This window comes from Struthio camelus, chromosome 1, assembly GCF_040807025.1.
Source record: "Struthio camelus isolate bStrCam1 chromosome 1, bStrCam1.hap1, whole genome shotgun sequence".
Taxonomy (NCBI): domain Eukaryota; kingdom Metazoa; phylum Chordata; class Aves; order Struthioniformes; family Struthionidae; genus Struthio; species Struthio camelus.
In genome coordinates, this window is record NC_090942.1 from 7,283,428 (window position 1) to 7,304,925 (window position 21,498).

Consider the following 21,498-nt stretch of genomic DNA (forward strand, 5'->3'; position numbering starts at 1 on the left):
AGAGTAAATTTAAATATTCCATGGATTCCTGTGCTTTTAAATCCCATTAAAGATAATTTTACGTTATGAATGTGAAGTGTGTACAAAGCAATCTTCACATCTAATCGTTTCTTGCCAGTAACAAGCTCTTCTCGCATGGTGTTTACAGTTGAGAGTCCATGCTTAAACTCTGGCATTGCTTGTTTCATCGAAGTTCAGCCCTACTCAACAGCTGTGTAACATAACACTATTTAAAAAAAAAAATTTAGATGTTCAATAGCTAAAGTATAAAGTTGCAGTATGCTGCATTAGCTGGATTGTGTTCTTTCATCCTTTGTGTAGGGCTGTGTCCTCCACTGGTGGGAAGGGAGAGCTTTGGCTTCATTAAATACATCAATTTCTGCCCAGGGAGGAGTTGGAACAAGGTATTTGTTGTGGCTCTTTGCAATAGCAAACATGTTCTTGGTAAAACCTTCACTGTGCCTGAAACTGTAGAAAGTAAAGCCATGTACTATATGAAGTTAGGAGTCTAGCTGCTAATAATATATATATATATAAACATAAAAATTTAGCTCTATTTTGTGTATCTTATTTTGTGTGTATATGTCGCTGTGTTCCCCCCCCCCCCGTGGTGTTAGAGCTAATTGTCTTGCACAAATCTGATAAATCATCTAATTAAACTGGGATAAAACTAATGAAACTATGGCTGATGGAAAGTAAAATTTCATCCTTTGCCACCAGTAGTGTGCATCTTGCTTAGAGAAGGGAGCAATTTCATAGCTAGTATCAGTTTAATAACTGTCATCTTTGCAACCGTGGATCTAGGGGCTAAGGCTCAATCCTGCCCTAGAAGAACAAGGGAAAAAGGAGGATTATATCACACTCCTGTTAAGAGATGTGTGTTCTCACTGCAGGGCTGTGGGAACTGTGACCAGCGTGTCCTTGCAGGAGGGCAGTAGCATCCTGAACCATGTTTTAAATTGGCAAAAGTCCTCTTCTCCACCCTTTGTTTTGCAACAGTGAGAGGACTTTTCCAAGAGGAACGTTTAATACATAAAAGGAGAGCAAGTCCTCTTCGTGTTTCCATGCCTGCAAGAACGTTAGTGTATTCTATCCTGCAGGAGTGTGACCACGCTGGTGTGACCATGCTGACATGAGGCTTTCTCATAGCACAGAACAGAGTGTTCCTCCGAGGGCTATTTTAGCTTTAGTGCATTTTTCTTGCATTTCTCCCTTTTCATTTGCATACTTTTATATCAAGATTGCTAAGAGCCTTCTGACCAAATAACCAGGTGTTGGCTCTGGCATGTACAGTTACTGCTGCCAATTAGAGCATTCACATAAAGCCTTCTTAATGAAATACTATGTAGCTGAGGGGGTAGTTAAAGTAGTCCTGGAGTTGTCCCACTTCAAGTAGGGAATGGTTTAGGGCCCAAATTAATGACCTCTCATTTAAAAAAGTGAGAAAGAACAACAAAAAAATGAAGTCCTGCAGAAGAACAGGTCTTCAAGAAGAGTCACTGGCTTCTTTTTGCCCAGATCCCCAAAGGTAACTAATGCCGCTGGTGGAAGTTATGCAGCTAAACTCTTCAGTGGCTTTAGCATCTAGTTCTTTGTGCAGCTTGTCTCAAGTAATAGGCTTGACTGTAAGGCTGACTCAAACGTCTCCTCCCAAACAGCACTACGGCCCAGCTGGAACTCTTGAAACAATTCCATTTTGTTCTATTCTATTTTGTTCTAATATTTCTTCTATTTTGAAGATGGATTTTGTTTTTATTACATTTTAAATGTAGGTGCTGTAGCGCATTTGTCCAAATACCAAGTATTATATGTATCATAAAGACTGGATATCACTCTGGAACAAATATTAAGCCTCATTTACAATAGGTACCTGTTCCCCCGCCCCCCCCCTCCCCCCCCCCCCCCCAAGCAGAAATCTGTTTGCAGCCAAGGACTCTGAAGCATCAGCTATGTCTAACAGACTGTCCTTAAGCTTTCCAAGCCTGCCTCAGGGCACCAATCCATGGCCAAGTTAGGGCATGTCGGCTGGGCTACGGTAACTGCACATCTTCAGCCTGTAGCCAGTGCAAGGTAACTCAGCTTGGCTTACTCTGTAACGAAGGAAAGTTAAATCAAGTTACATTGGCTCATACTTGCTGTAGGGTAAAGCCTCACACAGATGGACAACCTGTGTGACCCTTTAATGTGGCTGTGGCTTTGGGAATAAGCTTTCCATGGTTTTGACGCCTTTGCCGATTGTTTAGCGTACACACACACACACACGCACGACAGTCCAAATTTACTTGGTTTCTTACCTTAGCAATAAACAGGTCCCGAAAGTGTTGTCCATGCGCACCATCTGGGAAGGCTTGCGTCTAAAAGTAGATGCTTGTGTCAGCCTGACGACGCTGTCTGGTTTTCTGTATTGCTGGAGGCACAAACAGAATGACGGTGATTTACAGCGCTCCGAAGTGAACCCAAAACGTTTTGTAACTGAACCCACCCAGGTAAAAATTACAGACCACATTCTTTAGCTGTCTGCTTGCTCGTAATTATTCTTGGCAGAGAAGGAGCCCGGGGTATCGCAGATCAAACGCAGCAATGAGCTCTGCAGTGACTGTACGGGCTTGCTCACAGTCTGCTTCGGAGGCAGCTACAAAGGCAAGCCATTATGTTTCGGTTTTCTGGTATATCACGTGCCGCAACGGTGCCCACAGCTTGAAAATAACTTGTTCTTGATGACTGGGATGCTAACCAGAGGGTCTGATGAACTTAATAGGTCAACATTGAAAGAAGGGCTAACATGGGACGGGGGCAAGTGTGAACTGCATGGAGCCACTCTAAAGTATGTTTACCTTTAAGTTTACCTTTAAATTTAACCTTTCTTTCTGCTCAAAGAATGTGACAGCAAGTTGGCTTTGCTCCGTCTACCAGTCTGGCTTTAATTCTTTGGATGTTGAGCTTCATATGTAAGTAAGTAAGTGAAGAGTCTACCTGCATGCTCAAACAGCAACGGTTGTACCTGTGCTAACAGCAGTGGCAGGGAATGGCTTCGCTGCTCTCCCACCACTGTGCTGAGGGGCTGCAACATGGCAAGCGCCTTAAGGAAGGACCGAGCTATGTTACAGCTGGTTGGTATTGTACATGCCTGGGTTTGTACCTAATTCTGTCCTGCTTTCAGACACAGCTATGCCACTATATTTATTCCTCTCCTCTTACAGGAACAAGCTATACCACATCAGCTCAAGGTGCTTACACGCACCCCCCCCCCCAACCTGCACAGGGTCTTGCTTTTAAATAATGCCTACGGTCATTTACAAGCCCAGCCAAAGGCAAACGATTATCGTGGAGCTGACTTCCAGCTATAAATACCTTCTCCTTGTTCCCTGACCTAAGGAGGATCCCAAGGCTGGATGAACCAAACCCTTCCGAGGGAACACACCCTTCGCTCCCGCGCTGCTTGTTTTTGTTTGGCTTTTTTTTCCCCCCCCCCCCTCCAAACTGGGCTCTCTTGCCTTTTAACCTGACCCCTCCCAAATTAGGAAATGCCTCGCTGGAAAAGTAGCTGGTGCATCCAGGCCTAAGTTAGCCAATGGTCAGATGGGTTCCTACCTCAAGGGAGCTGGAAGGAAAGGTTATTTTGGTTACGAGGGCTAGCCGTTACTTCTGAGCCTTCAGCTTTTCCACTGGGGCATAATTCCCTCCTGCTTTTTGCAAACTGCAAAATAAACACAGAAGCGACTTAGTAACTTTAGGCTTAAACTAACAGGTGCAAGCAGCAGAAGTGAGACCAGCTGGCAGGCTGGAAAGGGTGCTTCAGCTTCACTTTCTCTTTTGTTTGGGACTGGCTTTGTACCTTCTGCTGGTCTTTAATGAATGTTTTACCAAGCCCCAGGAACCACCAGCTGTTTCTCCAAGGTTCCCAAAAGCTTGTGGGCAGGGCAGCAGCCCTTGCTGTACAGGGATCTAGACCTTCCCTGAGATATTTTTTAGGAGTGATAAACTGAAAGAGTTTGAAGAGGAGCGAACGGCCCATGGGTACGCCACACTTTGAGCATTAGCACATGGCCTTTTCCTGTGCTTGACACCCAGAAACACAAGTCTTGGAGCTGCACGGTGAAGACAACACCGACGGGGACAGCAGCGGTCTGCCAAGACACTGCTATCCTTGGATCACTGTTTTCTCTGCCTATGACTGTCTCTGTAGCCCAAGTGCTGCTGTTACAGCCTCCTCACAGGGTGGGAAGCACAGTATGAGCTTTTTCCTTTTGGTAATTTTAATGAGTCTCTCCACCGTTGGGGCTTTCGGCGTTGTAAGCATCAGCGATTCACACCCTTTTTACCTGCTCTTTCCCACCTGCTTACCCATCTGCAGGAAGAAGGGCGAGCGCCGTGTTTCACAGCTGGGCAACGAGGGCAGTGACAGTAAGAAAAGGAGCAGAGATGAGATTGGCCTTCTGCTGCCTGGGGCGCGCGCCGAGCCTGCGTCACCCTCCCTCTCCAGCTACCACGAGCACCGCTCACATCACATCTAGCAGCCGGCCCAGAAGAAAAAACAAGGGCCTGAAAGCCTAGACCCACGCGTGCCACAAGTTGTTGGTACGTTTTGAGTAACGCCGATAAGCCGCCCGTTGTGTTGGTGCTTACAGAGTGGAACGACACCAAAAAGAAAAGAAGATTCGTACAAGCCGTGGCAGCAGGAGGGAGACCATAGGTAAACCTCTCCTGTGCAACTGTTGTCGGCACGTTTCTATCTCCGCTATACAAGCCAGTGCCAGGGCAGGGGATTTCATGACACAAACAAACTTCATTACCGTGGAACATTTCCTGCCTTCCTAAATGGATTTAGCTTGCCTGATTAGGTTTAATTTGTATTTATGACATGAGTTTTTCTAGTGCACTCAAGCCCAGGAAATGGGTAGCGTGCGCACAGCAAAGCATTTCCTTCTGTGTCCTGTAATAAAACCTCTGGGCTTTGCACCAGGCGCTGTGAGAGCCGAGAATTTCCTCTGCAGCATCTCACCCTGCAGACGGCAGTGATGCTTGCTCTGAAACCAAAAGATGGTTCGATTTTACTGTAGGCAAAACCCACAGCTAATAATAAACCCATGATGTGATAGGGTATGGGACTTGGGATCAATCTGAATAACAGGTCGCAAACAGTGATGCCTCTCAGCTGCTACAACAAAGAAAGGGAGAGTTTGCCTAAGTCCTGTTATTGCGTGCATCATCTTTCCGCTGGAGAATAAAGGCTCTTGCAGGAGGGACCAGGAACCAGCGTCTTCCTGGAGCTGCTCAGCTGAATTCCCAGTGAGGAATGGAATAATCCTCCCAGACCAGTCTGGCTGCAAGGTCTTCCTCTGGACAGACAGCTCTTCCTGCCATTAGGCTGCAGAGGAAGCCCGAGTCCCATCATCACCACGTGCAAAGTTTCTCAGAGATAAGAGCCAAAGACTTTGCCGATCCCCGAGATCCCCCTTGCTGCTTGGTTACGTGGGATTCATTTCCATCACGCCAGTGATGCACGTGCCAGCAGCTTCCATCAGTTTAATAACCACTTACTGGATTAATGTAATAGAGATGCCAAACAGCTTCAGGTAGACTACAAGCGACTGTCTTACCAATGCATTTGAGCCTTTCTGGGAGAGAACAACAGGTTCTCTTTAGCTTAATAGAATATATATATATATATAAATACACACACATATATATATGTGTGTGTGTGTGTATGTAATCATATGTATATATTAAAATATAAATAATCATGATAATAATGGCTGCTGGCATGGCAAAGAGGACAACCGGCTTGGCTGGACGCTGCCTCTGGGATACCCACCAGCTCTGCAGCCAGAAGACTGCTCGCCGCGTGGGAGACATAGGCCGCAGTCATGGCCTCCCAGCGAGAGGTGGCTCCCTATGACCATTTCCTCTGGAAGGGATGGAAGTAAGGACAAGTGGTGGCCCCCATGCCAGGCCCAGGCAGCAGGTGTGACACCCCGGCCCACTGGTGGGGAAGGGTTTTGGAAAGGCTTCTTTGGGTCATCCTTTGGCTCGGGAAAGGTGGCCGTGGTTTGGTCCGTCATCGCCGTTTCCAGCTTGGCACTAACGATGACCTCGTATCCCACGAGCTGCCCAAGAAATAACGCAGTGCATTCAGAAATTAATGCCTCCCCCAAACTTCACAAGAGGCGAGTGAGATTCTCCTTATAGTCAGGCGAGCAGGATTAACCACAAACTCACCACTTCTGCTGGAAAGCTGAAGAGACGCTTGCAGCAACAGCTGCACAGAAGGTTCCCGGGGGAACAGCAACCCACCGCTGGGTGGGAGCTGAGGAATGGGGCCTGCTGGGCCCAGCTCATTTGCCCACATGTACTTAAGGCCATTTCACATCCTGGCACACTCTACCTCAGCCTTAGCTACCCCTGGAGAAGGGCAGGGTCTCCTCCAAGCCCTATGTCATATCTGTCAGGCCCATATGGGTGCCTTGGGTAACATCTTTAACACTGTTAGACACCTATGGGACTCAGCTCCAGATTAAGAACCCCAAATTTAGGTGACTACGCACATGCTAGGCACCTGACTCCCGTTACAGCCAAGGAGACCTAGCCCACAGCACCCAGACTGCGACTGGACTCACCCCGAAGGGGACACCTACTAGCTGCTCACCTGAACGTAGGTTTTACTGACCTGAGCTCCACAGGCTGCAGCAGGATGTAAATGTCTCAGCCAATTTCCACATCCACAAACTCAGACGTTTAAGTCAAGAAGCAGCACCAGTGCTAACTTCACATCTGTGCGAGGCCATACGGGTACCAGAGGAAATTTTATCCAGTGGAAACAGCAGGACACAACATGTCACTCATTACAAAGTCATTCCCTGAGTGGCCCCCAGAAAGCCAGCTTTCTGGGCACCACCTTTTCCTGGAGGAATCGCGTCCCGTCATAGGCCCGTGTAGCGTATGTAGGGTGCAAGGGAAACCTGCGGTCTGATTTAGCGAGATACAAACTCCTAAAACAAGCCGTGCCTGCACAGAGATGTTCTTCAGCCGTATCACTGCAGGATGCTGACAGTGGTACAGGAGCGGGGACAACCGAGGAGCCATCTCCTGCCGCTGACCTGCCTCCTGCCAAGCAGCTCTGACATGCTGAGCAACACAACTTCCCAGCAAAACAAAGGTGTTTCCCCACAGCCAGATCCCTGCACAGTCTAGTTCACGTTGTGAGCCGGGAACAGCTGCCTTGGGACAAGGAAGAGGGGCAGAGAACTGAGGCAATGAGGAGTCGCTGAAGGAAGTGGAGGAGTAGAAACGGTATAAATTGGTTTGGCTTTCAGAGGAAGTGTGTAAAATTAACGGCGCTCGGAAAATAGGACATGGAAGCAAACAGGCCTTCTGCAGCTTTTCTAAAGCTTTTTAACATGGGTCAAGTTGTAGTATTTGTGAAGTGTGGTGAGCCGAGGAGAGCCTGCTCAGGCGCAAAGGCTTCATTACACCCTGCGGTACTGCCTGGGAGGTGAGTGCCAGAATTACAAGGAGCAGACGTTGGATTGCAGCAACCAAAATGACAGGATCTCCAGAAATAAAAAAAAAAAAAAAAATGCCAACAGTTATATTGCAGCTAAAACCAAGTTAGTCCAAGGACTGCACGCTGGGGGAGAAGAGCCCCACCAGCCCCCGAGGTCTCTTCCCCAGCTGGCTTCCCCTTGCGAGCGCTACGGCCACCGGGTTTGTTAATAAGCCTGCAACAGAGGTGGCCTTGCCAAGCTAACGCTGAGCCACTACCAAGAACGTTGCAGTAAAATTAACAGGTAAATACCACCAGGTTTCCAAGCTATTGGGTTGTCAACCCATTACTTGTTTCCAGCAGGAAAGCTGCGCTCCCCTGAACCCCATACACATGTCCCCTCCTGGCCCAATAGTTAAGTGTCAAAGAACATATCTCTTTGGAACAAACATCAGCAAAGTTTCCTTCTCCCTCCCTCCCTCCCTTTTTCCACCCCCTCCCTAAGCGTCACAAGCATTTTTTGTTTGCCTGACTGCTGGGATTCAGGTAATGGAAAGCAGGAAGGAAGGAGTCTTTTTAACAAAACAGCGTTTGTTTTTCTAACGAGGATCATAAACACCAAGTGTTTTAATGTCCCAATCACACCCCAACAATACAAACTTAAAAGCAAAGTTTATAACTCAAACAATGCAAGTAAATGTTTTGACATTTACTCACTTGTTTGACTCCTTCCCAAATAGTTTCCTATTCACACTAGGCTTGGAAGTGCCTCGGAGGGGCGAGAAGAACCTATTTATAGCGGAGCTCTGGGAGGAGACGCCGAAGCGGCATCTCAGAGGAACACGTTACTGGGGCAGAACGGCATGCAACTGCGGGAAAAATGTCACGGTGGAAAAAACAAATCATGACGTTCAAAAAAAGGCAAAAAATATGCATTTCTTCATGGAATTATTATTCTGGAAGATAGCCACTTACCTGGCTGGGACATATACCCTTACTACTACTGCGCCACTCATTGCGGACAGTAGCAGGCAATCAGGGAAAAGGTTGATAAATGGATTTGCTTATCTACCCTTCTGAGCTGCTGCAAGGGCAATGCCCATTTAGCTAATTGCTGTCTATTTGCAGCTGCCCAGTGCCCGCGCTTGGGCAACCCTGTAGCCTCGCGGTTAACGCCGTGCTGACACCGCTGCGGCTCTTCCTAAGGCCGCTGCTTCCCGGTGGTCTCCGAGGTCTCCACGGCTGAACACGCACGGACTACTAATTGCTTCCCCACGGCTGCAGCCATTCAAAGCAGCGCCGCCGCCGATGAGCCGGGCGGCCCGGGAAACGCGGCGCTGCCGGCCCGCGAAGTCTCTTTTTGGAGCGAAGCAGGCAGCTTCGCTCCCGAGGGCTGGCGAGCCAGCGTTTTCCAACGGCACCGCGTTTGCTGAAGTCAAACGCGGGCCCATTTAAACGCCGGGGAAGACTGCATCAGCAAGCCAGGGGAGCCTGAAGCGCAAACCGCTCGCAAATCTCATCCCGTTGCCCTGCCAATACGCAACCACTGCCTCAGCGGAAAAGGGGAGCCGCAGAAGAAAAGGAAAATCCAAAACTCCAACAAGGCAACTTTTACAGCGCAGAAGTTTTCTAAACCTTAATATACATAAAAAGACGTACCGCCTGTGTGCGAGTGTACGTGCCTGGATGTGTTCGTATATAGCACTTGCACGTGCATGACAAAGAGCAGAACTGAGTTCGTTCTTGGGAGGCCTGGAAAGGTTGTGACACTATAATAAGTCTGAGAATTCAGAAAAAAAATTTATACCATTTCTTGTTTTACCAGATTACAACACCGCAGGGTAGAAAAAGGCAGCAGACGCCACCAGCTGAAGTTCAAGGTGGTGGCCGTGAATATTTACGCTCTCAGGTGAACCTGCACTCTCAGATTTGGGAACTTCTCAGCCGCCCCGGCCCCGTTCAGGCAGCGAGGACTACGACGGCAGCTCAGCCCAACCAGGCTTTGGCCGCGACGCGCCCCAAGTCACACGACATCTCCGTTTGTCAGCACGCCAGCTCAGCAAGCCGCGCGCCAGTGAAGGCTCAACTTAAATGCCTGGACCTGACTAAAGAGTCCAGATTCTTTCTAGAGGAAGATGAGATAAGACGTCCTTTACGCAGCTAAGGGCACGAAACGATTGCTCGTTCATCTGCAGATGACGATGGGAAAGGATGGGAAAGGGCTCCGCGTTTAACCGCTTCCAGGCGTTTTCAGGGACACCGCTGCAGGGCGCGCTCGCTTCAGGGAGCGTCCCCTGAGAAAGCCTCCCGGGGCACGTCCCCTCTCCCCTGTCCGACCCTGCCCAAGCTGGGATTGGCAAAGGCGACCTCAGTGACCCGCGGCACCTGGAGGTCGGCGCGCTGCGGGAGAGACGACTGATGGTATTAGCTACAGCCTCATCGCTTCGAAATAAACATCCTGTAACCCTGGACAAAACAGCAGCGTTTACGGATACCTGACAAGGACGAACCAAAACGCTGAATTCCTAGGCACTCTGTTCAGGTTAAATTGTCATTAAAGAGACAAACCCACTGTTGAGTGGGCTAGGCTTCTTCTATACGACTGCCGACTAGAGCAGAATAACCCAAGTAGAAGCAACACGGTTACTGAAAAAGTTAAGATGTTCAGAAGTTATTCAGTCTAGCGCTGTACTCCGAGACCCTTCAGAGCAGACCCAAACATTGCTTTCGAAGGAGCATCTTCGAAAGACTCTGTTCCCTTTAGTTACCAGCTGGAGCAACTTTTTACATCGCTCGTACTATTTTTGCTTATTGCCATCAACTTTCGCAAAAACTAGCTAGTCCCTTGCCCCGATTTACACAGCTCTGGCATCACAAGATGTGCATAAGTTTCTACATAAAAGTAGATTGTCACTTGAATATAATTACACTGGTATAGTCATGGGATGCACTTTTATGAATTGCAAGAAAAAATACATTTTATATATATATAGAATAATTTATGTATAGTAAACTGAAAAAAGAAGGAATGAAAAAATAAGATATGAACATATTTTTTCACTGTATGAAAGTAATGTTTCAACCCCAATGGTTTCCCTTGCAGTGACGGGACAGGTGACTTTTTTATTCAGCAGAGCTTTAAACAAATCATTCTAAAATTACATTTCAAAAGTTTTAAACCGATTTTTTTTTTTTTTAACTTCAACCTGAAATCAGAAGACATCTCTAGTTTACCCCCAACTATCTCTAGGAAATAACTGTAAATTTCATAGATCCAAATTAGACTGATACAAACAAAATAAAGCTAACATTTAATTTGTGTATTTTATTTTTATGCAGTTATTCAATTTGGATAAATTGAATGCCTTTGAGCCTGAGCAGCACAAAAGGAAGTCCACTTTAGTTTGGATCACAGCAAGATGTTCAATTTGCTATTAGGCACTGGTATTCTTCCATCAGGAAAAAGCGGAAATTAGATTCTACCAATGGATACAGTCATATTGCTGCAGAACATGTCTTTGAGGGAACTCGGTTATAATTGTGATTTCATGCGTTCATCATCAAATTAGAAAGGAGCAACAAAACAGTATGAGAAGAACCACACCGGCTTGTTTAGATGCAAGACTTGAAATGAAGCTGCGGTCTCCCTCCATCGTACTCACAGGGGACTTGGTGTCCCACGAACTCGACGTGGAACTTACCTTCCCGAGTACGGACGAAACTAACTGTGGACATTAGTCACCGCTTTGAAAAGATGGGTTTCAGGTAACCGTGCGTTTAGGGTTCTTGCCTTCTCACAGAAAGAAATTCAGGTTTTGCAGAGAAGAGCAGCAGCAGCAAAAGGAGGAGCGGTTCCCCTGCTGCTCTGCTCCGTGTACAGTCCCTCTGCTGCGTCTGACCCTTCCATGTGCTGGCGCAGGAACAGCTATGCCCATGCAAGGAGTCAAGAGAGGGAATTACTCTGGATTAACATTAATCTAGCCAACAACAACAACTTACTTTAGCCCAGGTCAGTTTTCTGATTCAGTTCACCCCCGGGCCTGCACAACGCAAAGCGGGAAATAGTGAACTCCTGCAGCTGGGGTTGGTGCAGGAGCCACTTCTTTCAGAGCCACTGTCTGCACAGGACAGCTTAATAAATCACGCAAAAAGATGGTCTCAGTTGCTTCATAACTCTTTGCTAAAGAGCAAGAAAATCTTGCAATTCTTACCAAGTAGATAAGTCTCTTCTAAAGCCAGTCAGCACGTTTCTTGGGGCAGGAATCCTCCCGCTTTGGCAGAATGCCATCTATTTTTTAATGCTACTTGTACAAAGGACTGCCTGAGTGGGAGCCCCACGGGGTACCACAAACTATTCAGAAGATCATTGCAGAAGAGCACAGCGAATTTAAGGAGACAGGCACCAATTCTAAATTACAACACTTTATTGCAGCATTAGATTTCTGAAGCTGGTGAAGATCGGGCGGCATTTCTGTATGAAATGTTACAATTTTACAGGTCTCTCTTCCTACATGCAGAAACCAAAAAACAGTGGTAAAAAGAATTTTAAAAGAGCTAGAAAAAAAGAATTAGTAGTAACATACAGATGAGCTCCGTAACTGAATGAACTACCTCTACCTGAAAGCAAACAAAAACCTATGCTAATAAATAACAGATTGTCAGAAACAGACCAAGAAACCTCATTTCTACTTAGAAAAAAAATAGAAATTCTACTTGTTTCCAGACTTATTTAATTCTTCTTCTTCTTCTTTTTTTTTTTTTTTTAAACTTTTTGTTTGTTTGTTTCAATAGACACAGAGGCTTATCAACCCATAAAGATCAACAAAACATTTGGATCCACTCCTTGACATCCTCCTGTCATGCTGACTGGCACATTTTGGTTTTCAATGATACTTACAATGGGCTCAATTATATCCCTGTTCTTAAGCTGGTGTCAGGCTGTTCTGAGCAATATGGGTTCAACACCCTGTGTTAATCAACTTCACATTTTATTTTAAACCTTAATAGACATTTTACCTACTTGGCTCTTAAGTTTTTCACCCCTCCCCACCCCAATCCCTCTTTCTGGTTTGTCTTATAGAAAAAAAGTTATTCCTTAACCAAAAACTTTCTCTTTGAGGAACATCTGATGTTTGATAAGTCATAATTTTGTTGTCCTACATGCCAGGGTTTTCTGTTAGATTTTACTCTTTGCTCTACGCTTTTCTACCACAGATTTGGAGCCCCCCATGAATATCCTTCGAACAGACTGCTCGAGTAAGAGGTAACACAACTTGCATCAAGTTTAGAACTTTGTTTGCCCACGTACTGAGCCGTCAAGACCTCTCCTGTTCCAGTGTAATCCATCTTCCTTCCCAGTTGATCTTTGTTCTCGCTGAGCTGCTCACTGGTCAAGTTAACCATCTCATGCATTCACTTCCTTTCTTATGAGAAGATTAACCCTCACACAGTTCCCATAGCAAAATGCTTTTTTTTTTTTTTCTTTTTTTTCCTTTTTTTGTTTTTTTGGTAGGTCATGCCTGGAAGCTTCCACTTGTTCTGTGCGGTTTTTTGAGGGGGGAAGAGAGGAGGCTGTTGTTTCTGCCCCACGGCCCCAGCCTGTCCCAGGTTTCGATTCTGAACGCTCTAGACTGACATGCTGAGATGTGTCCACTGCTCTCATTTAATTGCTGGAGGACTCCACTATCCACAACATCAGAGATACAGGACCTAATGAAATGACGCTTGCGGCTGGATCAACGTCTCCTAAGAAAAGGAAGCACAAGAGACATGTATTAAGATCATATGCCCGATACCGTACAGGTTTGCAGCCCTGGAATCAATCTGAGGTGATTCGATACTCTTCCAGCCTCCACATTTTGAAGTTACAAATTTCTGTTAGCTGCACAAGTTTTTAGAAAGGCTGCACCTGCGAAAAGAAGGCCAACGCACCAGAAGAAAAAACCCTGCACAGTAACTCGGCATCTAAAATTGTTCAGAAACAGACATCGGCCTTATTCTCCCAGAAGAGATGCTAAACTACCTCAAGTGCACAGATATCTTGTGCGTTAGTAGAAATGCAAGTTATTTCAAAGAGTTTTCATTTTTCTGCACAATTTCTTGATGTTTAGGAGAAGAACTGCAGAATGGTTGGAAAGGGCTTTCTAGAGTCAAATAGTTGTTTGGAACAGCATTTTTAGAGCGACAACAGCTGTATTAAAATCTTTGGTTATCCCAGAAAACAGCACGAAACTCCTGTACATAAAAACCAGTTCTACCCAAGAAAAACCACATATATATTTCATAAGAACAAAAACGCGTATCGAACAACCACGCCAATCTGCAGGAGTGTGACATAACAAGACGAGAGAAATCCAGAAGCGAAGCTAATCTAGTGGCACTAACTTCAGCAGAGCCATCAGTTACTGCATCAGGGCTGCGTTTCAGTTGATTTCTAGAACGTAAATTAAATTTTAGTGGTACAAACCAAAGTATAGACAATATTTACAATTATACGAGCCTCCAGGGCTACATAAGTTTTTTACCACGTAAACAAAATAGCTGGTATTCTTTACATTGGTGCACATACCTCAAATATTTGTCAAACAAGATAAGAATGCTGGACTACTGTAGCAATCACGTATAAATATGATCATGTGTTTTCTTTAAATACACTGTATATTTTTGTCAGGAAGTAATGAGCTGATACATGACTGGAGCTTTTACGGCTTCTATTTCTCGATTTTGGTTTTAACTGTGTTTCAGTATTATGCAATATTATATTCCAATTCTTCGTGGCACACAAAACACCAGAAACGTTGGCCATGTAGTTGCAAAGCAAGGAACTTTAATGCCTTTCATAAACTGAAATTTAACTTGCAGAAGGCTAAAAGTGAGAAGGAATTTTAAACGTCAATGAGTTGCAGAACTCGGACCCCTGCCTCGCCGTTTCTCCTTAAAAATAATTTTACCTGTGGATGTGGAGGGAAGGAACAAGGTTAGGACTGACTGCATGCATCTGACTTGGTAAAAACTTCTCTCCTCCAAAACAGCAGCTGCCGTGGCATCTTGGTGGTAAATACGACAGTAAATAGCGTTTCAAAGGATTAGGGCAAGATGCTGCTGGTAAGAAACTTAGTAGTGGTATTTTCAAAAACACATATTTCGCATTACGTGTCTCCCTAAACTAGTAAACAGTACAAAACTCCTGAGCTTTACACAGTTTAAAAATCAGTCATGACAAAAATTATAATTTTTTTTTAAATAGTGAAAAGCTATGCACATACCACCACATCACTTTGCCAGCAGAGAGGAAAAAAAAGAATTAACCTTCCTTCAGTTCAAAAAAATTTAGCGCGAACCTGTGTTTGGTGAGATCAAAGTTTGTACCTAATTATAAACGCCTTCAGCTGTATGTGCAAAATTAATCAATTTTTGCAACTGCATCCCCAACGTCCCTGCCCTGCTAACAATACAGTTACTGAACTATACAGTCTTATACTCAGCTTCTCAGCAACGCTGCACAAGTATTAATACTGCTGCACCCTCGACGTGGTTGAGAAACACAGATAGGTTTTATCCACCGCATTAACTTAACCACGTCCGGAAAACAGAACTGGAACTTGTAAAAATACACAGAAGCGTGCAGAGAAAATGCACAGAAATGCACCATAGCATAGGTGAGGAAATAATTAAGAATCCATTACGTATGTGAAATTGGGAGACTAAGTCAGCAAGACAAAGCAATGACTCAAAACGGAAACGTGTCCAGGATAATATATCTGACCTATGAAATCAAGTCCTTCCTGCATATTGTTGGCATGACGTTATCGCAAAAAGTTCTTAATTTCTTAACGCACGAGATCTTCGAGATAAAGGGATTAAGGAAAAGTGTATCACTTCACGTCCTCCACCAACCCACAACGCTCTTTACGCTTCCGGAGCGACTTATTTCTTCACGAATTTCGGGCACCTTGCTTCTCCTCCTCCGAACACCTCCTCTCAAAACTCACTTGCTGCTTTGCTTTACTTTCCATGACTAATCTCAGCTTCGGTGCTGTCTGCTCCCTCTCTCTCCCCTAATCACATTAAACAAAAACAGGAACATGAAACAAACACAATGAACACCTAAAACGTATTTTTCCGTTCTAGACATAACGCTTTTCCACAAGGGGTTCTCTTGTTTGCGTGTCTTACTCTGCCAAATACGTTTTCTTGCTTTCTGTTGCATGAGCTTTCGGGGTAGGGGAAGGACATTTCCTCGTCGAGAGGAGAACTCGGAGAGCATCTGAAGCTCAGACTCCTGCTCTAAACTGCTCCCTGCATGGACAGCAGGGATAACTTAAGGAGAGTGACCTTCGCCTTCAGCTCTTCTCCTCCCCAAACTGGCCTTTGAGAATAAACAGTATATACACATTGCTGTATAGTGTGTATATATAGGAAGAGAAGGAAAACACCAGAGAGAGCACTATTTTAAACCCTGGGAAATTTAAATTCAAGTACCTCTTGCGCCACAAAGTGTCACCTTATTTCTTGTCTTATAGATCTATGAAATTGGACAAACCATCGCTTCTGTTCTGCATGGGAGGGTCCTAAGTGTATTGACATGCAACACTGTGAAGTGACTTGATGAAAGCAATAAATAGTTTATGATACAGAACTTATTAACATATTATACCTTAAAAAGGATTGGAGGGAAATTTCAAGAATTATAAATGCTTCTAGGCTCAGTCTAAGTACATTACTACTGCTGATAGGGGTAAGAGCCCTGAATAACAGAACTGAAAGTTTTACACTGTAGAATATGTTAGCCTATCCATTTTATATTGAAAAACACCAATATCGGACTTTAAATAACGGTTATCAATTTACTTGTGCAAAAACGCACTCTGTGGACCAGTGCCGTTGTTGAGCGTGCGTGTTTCTGGACTACTGAAACTCTAAGGTGCCCTGGTCGTTTTCTGCACCCCAATTAGTAACTCTGGCACTGTAACCGCTACAGATTCAGACAACTCACTAAACCTAGACTTGTGTCCGAGTACAAGAATCTTAAGTTGGGCAAATTATTTTATACTCTCATCTCTTCAAGCCATAAAATACTCTGAAATAAAATCACACCAAAGTCCTAGCATACAAATCAGACTCTTTCAGGAAGGTGTTTTGAGCACGAGCAGTTTTGCAGAGGGCCCCAAAACTGCAGTTTTGAGCATACTGTTACAAGTATGTTTAAACATCCTTTTTAAATAAAACATCTTTGATAAATAGGCATGCTAATAAATAACATTTTGCCTTCCTTTCTCTCTAAACTATTATTGCCATCAGGTCTCTTCACCTATGCTATGTGGATTAGACTCATCTCCCACACTTGGGGTGAGGGTGCCCAACAAGCACCTTACTGCTAGGACACCCAGCTCAGGGCCTGGCTTCTTCTCTTTAGCCCTTACGTCCTGTTCAATTCCAGTGGAGCCTGTCAAAAGAAGCTGCTGAGTTTGGGGAAAAGGAAGAAAAATGAAAACAAACAACCAAAACAACCAAACAACCCCCCCCCCCAACACGCACCAAAAAAATCCCCCTGGCTTTCCTTCCTTCCAAGTCCCCCAAAAGGGAAGTCTGCATTTCTCTGCCAGGTTTGAACAGCTTTCATGGAAGGTTACGCTAGCATATACATACAGTAGGAGAAAGAAGGTAGGACAGAGCCAAAAATGACAACTGAGAAAAAGTCAAGAGTAAAAATACTAGTGAAAAAGATGGTAGAGGATAAGGTGAACGGAGCTAGCCCACAGAATTAAGCAGAGCACTGAATTGTTCACATTTACAATACCCAGAACGTGAAGATGGCAGTGATTTACTTGTGAAATCCCTGGAGCAAGTGCAAAATATTACCGCTGCACTGAGGACCTGTCCATTTTTTGGAAAAGCACGCATGAGATCATCGCGAGTGACAACTACATAAAAAGATTTTAAAAGCAGCACGATGAATCAAGAAATAGATGCGTCAGTTCTCAAAACGGCGCCGTGCCAACGCCCAAGAGCTTGTCGTCAGAGATGACGACTAGTCAGTGACAGTCGGTTAGACCGAGGCCAACAGAATAAGAGAAGCTGGATTTAGGCTGACTGAAGCTTCTGGTATTTCAGTAATCAGAGAACTGAAAATTTCAAAACATAATAATGATCATTACACCAACTGCACAGCGAGTGACGTATACAAGCGCTCTTGCCCAGTACCAGAAACGGGAAATCCGGATGTTGAATTCGCATTTTTCCTTATTATCCATGCTTTGATTTTTCAGCATTAATAAAACTCTTTATTATGAGAATATTTAACTAATAAAATCTTAGCATCCTGTTATTACCTTTACGCTTCATTTTTCTTTATTATGTGGGTTAAAGAGAAGTAAGAGTCAGATGCAAAACACACCTGAAATTATCAACGAACCTGAATACGATTTAGTCCGTCAGCTTAGGAACGCATCCCAACGAGGGCTCCTGCTACTGAGAAGTATTTGAGGTTTTCTTCAAAACGTCTCACCCTGGGGGCCTTTTGACACAGGCAGCTCCTCTTTAGTGAAGTTTCAAAACAGCAGTGGGTCTTGAAGCTACTGCTTTTAACAGAGTTTTAACTGTAACGCGTTACAACTCTTTGGTAAGGCCTGCTTCTCTACGCTCAAATTTCCTTTGTAATTTCCAGTGTAATTTTTTTTTTGGGGGGGTCACTCGTGTTTTTAAATAGATTTCATAAACTGTGTTTTTTTATATTTAATAAGCAAGCCATTTAATGGGTCTCAATACTCTTTAAACAAAAGGAAAGCCAGCCTTTCCAGCGAACTAGAGAAGTTCCTCTCCAGAACTATACAAGAACGTTTTCAGGACAATTCTATCGCCAAAAAAACCCCACCGCGTAAGGTGACTTTTGCAAACTTTGCGTTTCCAGAAGGTATCACTTTAACAGTTTGATAACCACAGTCCTCTTCCAATACCCAAACGCTACAGAGCAGGGTGCAAGAGCGAAAACCGTTGCCTTCCCAGTTCTGCTGAAGCACATCGAGGAACGCTGCTTTTAAGGGAGTTGCGGTAAGTTTTCTCTGAGCCCAGTGAGCCTTAAACGCACACGAGACCCTCAGAGAATCCTCTGCTTGCAGGACTAGCAGGTCTTAAAGAGGGAGGCTGTATTGCTGGTCGTTCGTAATTGTCTGCTTATGAGCCCTACTTTTTGGTCCAGCATTTTGCACACAGTAAACAAAAAGGCTGAAATCTGACAAAAATCTGTAAACCTCATTGCATTTCATCACCCCAGAAACACTTAATAAAAGGCAAAGAAAGCTTTTGCAGTGTTTAAGTGAACTGCGTTACAGGAACGGCCACTAATTCATTCTTCCATTTGCTGCGGTTTTATCATAGGTGAAAGAGTTGCCAGCTTCGTTTCCTTCTGTGAAAATTAGACTCACACAAATAACCACCTCCGGCACCCTGGCAGAGCAAAACAGAACCGCAGAGAAATTTAGGTTGGAAGGACCCTCTGGCAGGCCAAGTTCCTGCTGCGAAAGCAGGGGTAGCAGCAAAGCTGCATCAGGTTGTTTCAAGATCAAAACCCTACCAAAACCCCCTGCGCTGCCTTACTTGATTTTTTGAATCATCCCTTTTGATAGGTAGATTCGGATATTTTTCTAAAACACGTTTCACATTTAGGCCATGTTTATTAATACGGCAGTGAAGGTGAAACACCAGAATTTGTTTTAGATTTTGTTGGACCGTACGGTCCAATGGAGTCAACCAGGAGATTTACGGGCTCCGGTCTTCCCTCACCTCAGGGAATTCAGAACAAAAACTTACGTATCTTAAAGAAAGTAGCAGACGTAGTTGTTTCCAATAAACACCAAAATTACTTAGCTTTGAGTCACTACTGCAGGAAACTAATTTACGAGTCGACTTCATATATAAAGAAGAAAGCCCAAACAGCACGCTGAACACGTAAGTGCTAAAAGCTAAAGTTATACAAATTACTTCTAATAAAGTGAACACTTCCCCAAGCAGATATCAAAATTAGTTGCTCATAGTATGAGAATCTGGCTCACAACGGATAAGAAAATATTCTAGTGTCCTCCCTGGAGTCCTCCCTGGGCAACCTGCTAACTAAACCGTACAAGGCAGCCTGAGCAAGGAGACTGCAAGGTCGCCCCCTCAAAGTCAGAGGACAATCCTCAACGTACGCTATAAATCAGAAGCGGTACAAATGTCACAACCTACCACTGGTGGTAAGCGATGGGTGGACGCAGCCTTTGGTAAACGCAACTCGACTTAAATATTTTTCACGGAGGGTGAGGAAAAGTAACGTTGCATTACCGCAGGCTAAGGTGGCTCAACTGACACGTGACTGCAAGCCTGAGCATTACGCTCTACGACAGATTAAATATGCCCACTAAAGCAAACTTCCTGGCCCCTGCTCTAAGGAGCTTACAGATGAACAGGAACAAAGAGTAAATTACATAATGCAAAACGGCAGCAGAACTGCAAGCGCGTGGCACGGCTGTCCGAACGAGCAAGCACTGCTTAAACTCTTCTCCGGCCAATGTCTGACCTCGTTTACTGTGAAGCCCTAAATCATTTTCCCTAAAACGTTTTCAAAGAGATTTGAAAAGAACTGCAGAAAAATCTGCAAATATCACATCTACTGGCCTGGCGGCTACTTTTAAAGGGTAACTGCAGCGTGCTTCTCATATATGTTGCAAGAAATTTGTAAGAGATGACTGAAAAAAAGATCTGCAAGAGAAGACTATACAGTTATTTATGAGACACTTGCAGATATTGCAGCAACTCAGTGCAACTGAATAGTTTGCATTTCTAAGGCAGTATTAGGCCAGAGTGATATGACAAAGCTACATGGACAGCACTGGTCATTTTACTGAGTTAAAAGAAAAATATGTACCACATGTAAAATATATTTGTTTTAAAATGTAGTTTGTTAAGAAAAGGTTTTTTGTTTTAACTAAATGCTATATCTGTGTAGGGGCTCAGTGGAGGAAGATCATCACAAAGCTATTAAACGCACCCCAAAAAAGTTGGCAATGTTACCGTGACACAGGATTAGTATACTTAAGCGCTGAACTTCTTCACAGTTTATAAAAACAGGCCAAAGAGCAGGAAACCTCTCTCCCCACTAGCTGCTCCCATCTATCTACCCCCAAAATTAACTTGTAAACAGAAGAGAAACATGAAAACAACGCATTTCACCTGAACTTCCAACTATTCAAATTTTTGCCGCAGTGTTAATTTGAACAGTCTATACTCAAGCTTACTCTAAGTGAGAACGTCCATGCTGAGATCTATTAAGCTGCAGAATGACTATTAGCAGCCAACAAGTTATTAGACAACTCCGACAGTAACTTAAACCTTTTGCTGATGGACAGTTGCTCCTCTTGGGTGTTACTTTGCTTTAGAAGTGTTAATCACGTTCCATTTACTCTTACTGCCAGAGTGACCCATCCCAGATGTACAATATTTCAGGCATATGTTTCTGCTCAATGGTCTCCAACCTTTTCTGTTAATTTTTTTTTTTTTTTTTTATGTACTCATCTGCAGGATCAAGATCATTTGACAAAATGCCAACCCAGCTTCCAATTTATTTGGAAAGGGCAAACCTGGAGTTGTTCTTTCATGTTAATATTGCTTTTGGTATGTTCCAGCACACTATAAATCAAAGGTCTTCTTCCCTCTTTCACTGTGTTTTCTTTCTATTTAGTACTTCAAATGCAGAGGCAGAGCTCTCAAGCTCACGGAACTGAAACGTCACAACAGGAATTTCTCTAGAGATTTTTGCACATCGTCTTCCCTCTCTCACTGAGAGAGCAGAGCGGCATCTCGTCCCCTATAACCAGGGGCTCAAACTATAACAATTTAGCAACTAAAAAATAATTCCATCTTCCAAACCTCTGTCAATGACATATTACAGATATTACGTTAGAAGCACAAAACACTGACTTGCTAATATTTTAACAGAACACTTCAGAATGGAAACTGCTAACATATTCACTTACACTGTG

At 44.3% G+C, this 21,498-nt stretch overlaps 1 protein-coding gene across 5 annotated transcripts in view; it reads right to left on the bottom strand.

The window, feature by feature from the left end:
- Window positions 1–11,889: 11,889 nt before the first annotated feature.
- UPF2 (UPF2 regulator of nonsense mediated mRNA decay) overlaps window positions 11,890–21,498 on the bottom strand; it is a 73,918-nt gene continuing 64,309 nt past the window's right edge. For all 5 annotated transcript variants that reach the window (XM_068911565.1, XM_068911788.1, XM_068911492.1 and 2 more), the window contains one exon: window positions 11,890–13,228. In XM_068911565.1, the coding sequence (XP_068767666.1) occupies window positions 13,219–13,228 (10 nt within the window). In that variant the 3' untranslated portion in view covers window positions 11,890–13,218. The remainder of the gene's footprint in view (window positions 13,229–21,498) is intronic.